General features: G+C 43.1%; 1 protein-coding gene across 1 annotated transcript; it reads right to left on the reverse strand.

Moving 5' to 3' along the window:
- Positions 1-1429: 1429 nt before the first annotated feature.
- LOC112275890 (oxysterol-binding protein-related protein 1A) lies at positions 1430-7468 on the reverse strand. The gene is made up of 10 exons (XM_024506617.3): positions 6160-7468; positions 5300-5659; positions 4906-4996; positions 3953-4356; positions 3646-3801; positions 3312-3479; positions 2911-3051; positions 2507-2737; positions 2231-2344; positions 1430-2047 (listed from the first exon to the last, which is right to left on the reverse strand). The coding sequence occupies exons 1-10, from the start codon at positions 6922-6924 to the stop codon at positions 1874-1876; spliced, it is 2604 nt and encodes an 867-aa protein (XP_024362385.1). The 5' UTR covers positions 6925-7468; the 3' UTR covers positions 1430-1873.
- Positions 7469-7923: the final 455 nt, after the last annotated feature.

A 7923-nucleotide genomic window follows, 5' to 3' on the forward strand; every position in this document is an offset into this window, starting at 1 on the left:
TATCCAAAATATAAATAAAAAAAAAAAAAAAAAAAAAAAAAGGATTTGAATAAAGCTTTTGATTGTCTAAATATCAATCCATTACATGCCTCTAATCCATACTATTAGGAAGGCTCATTTCAAAAGCACAATTCAAAAAGAATATAAAATTATGGAAAGGAATATAAAAATTCAATATAGTTTTGGAAGCTTTGCTTTATAATATTTGAGATATGCTCTCAAGTGGGAGCCAACAAGAATGTGCTCAAATCTCAACAACTAAAGTAGCCAATCCATTGTTGACCACCCTCCCTGTTTCCAACATACAAGGTGTATCATTTCCGTTAGTCTAGTGACTAGTTTTGATATCAATCAAAAAAAATTCATTTCTATTGATTTGAAATAGGTCGTGGGCTAGTTAAAATTATATTAAATTATGAGCAATAAATAAAATTCATTGTACTTGGAATGGATTTGCGTGAACTATCAATAGGTGGTAGTTGTTGATTGGTTGGAGTGGAGTAATAGTATAATTAGATGCCACACTTCTCTTGATAGCATTAACAGGTGCTACATATCACGGTTTTGTAAAAGTTGGATTGTCAGTTTTGTAACCCACCACCGGTCAAAATTAGGTAGGCATATATGTCTAATATGGATCAAAGAGAATCTTCAACTAAAATATTTATATAAATTTCATTTTTGGACCAAATTGTGTAAAAACTTTTAGAACCCTCCTGATTTTTATTTCTCTGTAAAGAGGCATTTTATTTCCCCATTTATACACCTATTGGATATAAATGCTTATGGGAAATGGGTTGTCCACTTTACAACTCTTATTAGGATATTGAGAAGTTGAAAAGTTATGTAAAATGATATGTGAGAAACATGCACGGGAGGATATTTAGTGCACCAGCAGTGAACAGTCTTAACCGTTTCAGCTGGGGAACTTTCCTATATTTGCTTGACGACAAGCGGTAGTGTTAATAAATCACACTTGCAAGGGAGAGAAGACGGAAGCGACGACAGTAGGCCGGGTATCACCATGTCTAGGCCGAGACCATAAGCGCTTCGGAGTGATGAAACTCAACGACTGAACACCAATCCAGCAACAGATCGTTAAATTCCGTACAAGCTAAGGATTGGCGGGAAACGTCAACAAGCCTCAAACAAAATGGCTCGACAATCTAAGCCCAACCCTGATACCCTGACTTGAATCCCATTCACCAAATCTTTTAGTTGTATTAATCAATTTGCTGCGGATCGCCTGAACATCTCTGAAGCTAATTCCGAATGCAAGAATTTGTGACAAGACCAACATAGCTATAGAGATTTCGACTTAAAAGTAGACTGAACAGGAATATAGCACGTACGTGCTATATTCCTGTTCAGTCTACTTGATCCTTGATCTACACATGTTACAAAAAACATGTGGATGAATAAACGGAGGGCAAGAAACATGATTTCTAGTTTATTGCGGATCTGTAGAAATGGCCTGGGAACCACGACGGAGCTAAGTAGGTATTAAAAAATGAGAGGTCAACAATAACTAGGTTATGAATCCTAGACACAAAAGTACTCAGTGAGCCGTAGCAGCGGGGTTGAGGCTGAATGATATCTCATTTGAGATTGAAAACAAAGATCCCACCTATTCTAAGATTGATTCTGATATTCTGTGACATTGCTCACGGTCTATCCTGATCCTGGCGGGAAAAAAAAACTTGACCCGTGTAAAAACCCAAGCCCTACATAAACGGCCACGCAGTCCCAACACATTACACTCAAATCCTCATCAGAGGTCCGGAAGCAAAAGAGGTTGTGACGATAATATTACAAAGCTGAATTTCCCAAGGTGGGCGGCTGCGACTCATCATCCCACTTCTGCTCCTTATCTTCAATCAGTAAGAATAATCTCATCTTGGGGATCAACACCAAAAATATCTGGGCAGCCATCCCATCTTCCTTTCTCCCGTGCTTCCCAGTAGCCTCCAACGTATTCATAAGTGTCTTTCCCCTTCCCTTTCCGAAACCAACGTGGTTGCCAACCTTTCTCTTGAAGGATACGTGCCTATTACACCCAACCTCTCAAATCAGTTTTCAAATTAACCCTTGCAAATACCAGTATGCCGATAAGAGAGACTTACTTCTACTGTGAATAAGCATGCCGTGTCCAAATACACCACTAAGTTTTCACGCCAAACGCCAGAGTAATAGCAACATATACAAAATCAAAGTAGAAATCAAGACTCACGCGTCGCTGCTTTTGCTCAAGCCGCAACTTCTCTGAGTTGGCAGCGTCAAATTCACCATTCTCTAAATGTTTCTGATCGGGTCTCAACCTTGAATCTGTAGGTGGCAACTTTTCCTTCACAACAAAGACCATCCATAAGTACACGGAAACTGACAATTTGTCATTTTACTCAACCTCGGAAATAAACTGCGGAAGTCTGATGCCTACTAATCAAATGTCTGTTTAAAACCATAAGAAATCCCACGATATATATGCCCCAACATTTCAGGTGCTTACCCGAAGCCCAGGCGTGATCTCATTCAAAGTCATAGAAAAAGCTGTCAGACCATAACGAGTCATTTTTTCTGGTGGAACAGCGCGACGCCACAACAAAACAGCCTCAGTCGTAGGATCAAAGCCCTTGGGCTTCTCAGAGATATCTCCCATTACATAATACATAGACTCGTCCCACTTGCCAAACAATGTAGCAACCTTCGCTCCACCCTTATCATGCACAAATCCTTGAACCTGCGAACATCAAATTCACCAAGACAGACTAAGCAAGATTGAAACTCAAAGATGGCAGGTTTGGCTACCTCCAGATGTCAACGGCAAGATACCTTTACAATGAAATCATGCACAAAACACTTCAATGATAAAATATGATTCGTGTGGTATGCTAAGTTAAAATGAAACAAAACCTGATGAGGGTTGCGATCAATTATTGATTGTTCCTTGAACTTCAATTTTATGGAGAGCTCACGGTTGCCCTGTATGCGCATGGTACCATAATGGTCCACATACAGTTTTCCCAAAATCAAGTTGTATATCGATGTAGTGACCTGCATATTATCACCATAAACGTCCGGCACAGGTAAGGAATATGAATGCTCGGACATGACAAGCACATTAAACTCAGATGTATATGTGAAAAAACATCCAAAGGAAACAGCATAACAAAACCTTAACAAATCTAGTCATTGACAAATCTTAAGCTTGTTAGTCAACCTAAACATCCGGTTCTACTTTAAGCATTCAATATCACCCCGGATACTATATTATATTGTATTGTGGTGATGGGGACGAGGGAAAAAGCATGTACCTTAGTCCATTGAAAAACTTCACCATCATCGAATTGGAGTGTGAGGATGCCAACAGGGTCCACCTGGATAGAACGACCCCAAAACTTGCTTTTCAAGTTGCTGTCTCCCCAGAATTTCCATCCTCGACCCTCGCAGTGACATGCCACGATCATTGGGTGATGGCTCACCTGCGCCGCAAAACAGAGGATTTCAGATAATTATAGTTCAGTCCAACCTACAATTCCTTAGAGATGAAGCACAAGTACCAGAAACATCTCGGCGCGAACAAATGTGGCAATTCCATCAGACTCCTAAGAGATTGTCAAACAATAGAAAATGACAATCGCGTCAAACCTTTTCAGAGAAGAACTTAAGACCCTTGTCAGGGTAATCAGCTTCGTAGGTCTCTCCAAGCAGGGGGTTGAATGGTTTACAAGTACGACCCTCTGTTGACGCGTATCCAGACACGGCAAAGGCTCCAACATATAGAAGCCTCATGAGGTTATTTCCCTGCATACACAAAGCTATCCAATTGATTTGATGAAGAAGAAAGAGGGGTAGAGCAGATAAACCATGTAAAGAGCAACTTAACTATACTCGAAAGAAATATAGGGAACCACTTGACTCTGAATGAGGGATGGATCAAATAAGAGAATCTCACCCTCTTTCCATATTCCGCTGCCCTGTCCAAGAGGTAAGAATACTCTACATCCTCAAAACACCGCTGCAAAGATGAGATAGGCTCATTGAAGTAGACCGGTAAGCAGACCTTCGTGAGATCCTTACCAATGTTGTCCTTGATCATGGACCACAAACTCACACTCTTCTCCTTCTCTTTAGGTTCAGGTAAGCATTTTCGACGGGCCACCTGGGGGTAATCAAAACCCACTATGTCCATATCAACTTCACTGTGTGTAGGAGAATCTGGAGGATGTATTTGAGAACTTGCAGACTTCCTAAGAGTGTCCCTGGCTTCAAAGAAGACATCATCTTCATCGTCGGAGTCTACTTCAACACCACCCTTGTGACTATCAGTGTCCTCGTCCGACTCAGTGTCACTTCCTCCTGTTGAGATGATGCAGAAAATACAATAACGCGCAGTTAAAGCAGGCCAAATTAGCGCAAAGCTACACTTAAAAAGACTTGATCCTTCTACTTGCAAACTGTTTCGATTGACTGATCAGATACACGCCAACAGATGCTCCAGTAGATTTTTAGGGGAAAAAATAAACTAAACAAGTACACAATGTAAGTGAATAGAAATGAGTCCATGAGACCACATATTACATAACCTTGACCTACTTGAATGCTAAAAGTATGAATGATCCGAAAAGAGCATGCGATCATACTCTGTTGGACAGCTATGATAGGGAGCATCGATTGCAAAAATTGCTGAACTAACTTCAAAGACTGTCATGTTTCTTATCCAAACCCTTAGAGTGTCAACAGAGAATATAAGATTCAATCTTTACGAAAGAAACAGAATACTATTTAAGGAAAAGATGTCTTTACAAAAATAAATAAATGAAAAGTGAGAACGAAGAAGAAAGAGGACAGAGCAGTCGACGAACAGTAAGCGAAGGGAAAAACTCTACAAGAGAGATAAAGAAATACCATAATACTTCTTGAGCCCATGAAGCCCACCTCCGCCTGCTTGATTTTGCATTTCATCCACAACGGTCGTCTCCAACTCCACTTTCTCAGCCTGCAAGACAAAAGCCGTGACCATCAATAGGGCTTGATTTTACAAATGAAATTCCCCGACGCTTCTATCAACCGATCGCTGTTCCAGTCTTGCTTAAATTCCACTAAAATATTGAAACCTGTAGAACGCATCCTAGATGCAGATGCGGCTGCATCACGCCAGGCATTGAGTGCGGAAGGCTGTACAAATTTAATCTATTAACTGAAAGTTAGAAACCTACACCTATCCAGTGCCATTTGCAAGGCCACCGAAAAAGCTTTTCTTAAATCTGATTCCAAACCAGTAAAGGCTGCGGTTATTTACCTCCAGCAGCCTCAATCGTTCGAGTAAGGTCAGTCGACGCTGTTGCATGACTTTCAACTGCTCTTTTACATCTGAAAATTCCGACAGCATAACATCTTCACATTCTTTCACCTGATCCTCATCTAATCCAAACTCCAAAAGCTTTTGCCTCAGCTTATCAGTAGAGATCGTAATTTCTTCTGAAGGGGCCACTAAACCAATAAGCTGCGAGTTCCGGGGAAACATATCTTTGGCCCCTTTCAAAACCGTTACCCAATCATTCCTGTCAGCACAAGTCTCAGCTCGGAGGTGCAGCGTTTTCGTTCCAGTGTAGATATAAAACTTCTTGTCGTCTGACTGGCTATTGCGTACGGAAGAAACCTGGATGCGATCGACCAAAGACACCAGTCATGTCAGCAGGACGGCTTGAAAGACCGCAAAACGGCTTACAGGATTCACAATAAGCCAAAGAAACCACCCTGTTTTGACATAAAATAAAACCGAATCCAAGCAGTAATGCGAAGACCAACAATTTGTTTAATGTAAGTCTTGACATATAACTGAGGCAGAACAATGATCCAAGTGCGCAAGTCAGTCGTACAACAGGTAGCACACTGAGATCAACATCATCTTACCAACTACAAATGTAAGGTACACCAATGGTCAAACTAGAAATTGACACACGTTTCAAGATTCTGCATAGTCCAATTTTTAGCAGATATCTTCAAAGACGAGAAAGTTACTTTTTTCTAGGTTCAATTCCTCAATGTAAGAATTCTGTAATGCAATAAACTCATGCAAACAGATATCCTGTACGTAATATCCGCGTGAAAAGAGAAGGAGAGAGGGGACTAATCAATATTCACTCGCTGTTTGAGTACCTTAAGGTGAATCTCCCCTGACGCTTTGTGTTGGTTTTGATCAGTACTGTGCGTATGCGAGTGCAAAGGCTTCTGCTTCTTCATCAATCTCTGCGCCTCTTCGCCAATGATCCGGAAGTTTTTGAACCTGTCATCGTTAAACGTGACTTTGTCGGGACCGTGAACCTTGTAGTACGAGAACACACCTTCCTTCAGCGCAAACCAGCGAGGTCTCCATCCCTTCCCGTAATTCACCCACTTATACAAAATCCCAGCCACATCATTTTTCAGCACGCACCCTGGTGGCGTGCCGTTCGCCACAGTGTCAACAACCTGAAAGAGCTCTCCGGAGAAATTGGCTGCCATCTTCATCCCCCCCTCCGGAGTAACCTTAAAAACTTTCCCGCCCATCCCAGGGGGAAGGTCCGACACAGACCGATCATGATGTACACGCTCGCTACCATCTACCTTCCTCTCAACATGCTGAGCACCACCCCGATTAAGCCCTCCATTATTCTTCACACTAGACAGCGGCGGCAACTGTGCCGCGACCGACATAGATCGGCCTGAATTCGCAACGCTGTGCCCTACATGATCGCTGCTAGGAACCAACCCCCCTTGCTGATGGTTCCCCGAGCTCAAGGACGTTGCATTCTGCCGATCCTTGAAGGATCGCTGAGGAGTGCTAGGCTCGGACGAAGACCAAAATATCTTCCCATTGCTGCCTTCCCCTTTCATCTCCTCCTTTTCCATGGGAACAGGCGCGATGCAGCACAGCGGATGCATTCAACCTTGTCAAATGACATACATCTCCTACTCCCAGACTCACTTTCCGCCCTCTCAGCAGCTCCCTTCCGACGTGTCACCAAACCACCGTTACTTTCCCTCACATCCCGTCTTCACGCATCAGGCACACCGCCTCTCCCCGATTACGGCTACCCTTGCTCACTGCTCCTCAACGCCCTCTCCTCGACATAGCCTCCATAACCTTCCCAAACCATCCGAAAAAACACATCCGCACAAAAAATCCACCTACGCCATTACCATGACGCCATCGACAGCTAAAACGCCCTTTCCCTCAACTAATAATCCACCAATCTAACCCCACGGCAATGCGGTTCGGCATCCACCTTACCCCCACCCCTGTGCTCCCCTACTCTCCGGCACTCCTCCCATACTACTTCGAATAAGGCGCAAGATCCGGCTCGGGACACAACCGTTTCGCGAGCAAGATATCTCGACGTGGAGCTCGGGAGCACGCGGAGGAGAATAGCCCAGTGGGAAGCAGCTCACGGTCGCGACGGAGGAGCAGTGGCGGGCATGAGCAGAAGAAGCACGACGTCGGGGTATCTGCCGCCCGTCGTTCCTTCCCCGCGAGCTCCCTGTCTTCTTCGGCTCTTCTTCTTCGCACCTCTCAACTCTCAACTCTTTCTCGCCCCTCGAACTCTCCTCTCAATTGCACCGCAGCTTCGTGTCCGTGAAAGCTTGGCTCGATTTTCTACGTCTCCGTTAACTGCTGAGCAATTCCTTTACAAATACGGTGTGATGTATTGTTCGTTAACATGTATGTATGTGTGTATAATAATATACGCTCGTTCCCATTTATCCGTAACAGAAAGTTTGAATTTTGGGACTTGGACTGACTTTCACTTTTTCAAGACATTGTACTGGGTTTCTTTGTGTATCTGGAAAAAGTAAGCGAAGAAGAAATGTGAGACAAAGTGCCTTGTTGAAACACCCACAGAAGGGTGTGTATTTTCTTTGTCTTCAATTATTTGTTAGCAA

This window comes from Physcomitrium patens, chromosome 23, assembly GCF_059467195.1.
Source record: "Physcomitrium patens ecotype Gransden chromosome 23, ASM5946719v1, whole genome shotgun sequence".
Taxonomy (NCBI): domain Eukaryota; kingdom Viridiplantae; phylum Streptophyta; class Bryopsida; order Funariales; family Funariaceae; genus Physcomitrium; species Physcomitrium patens.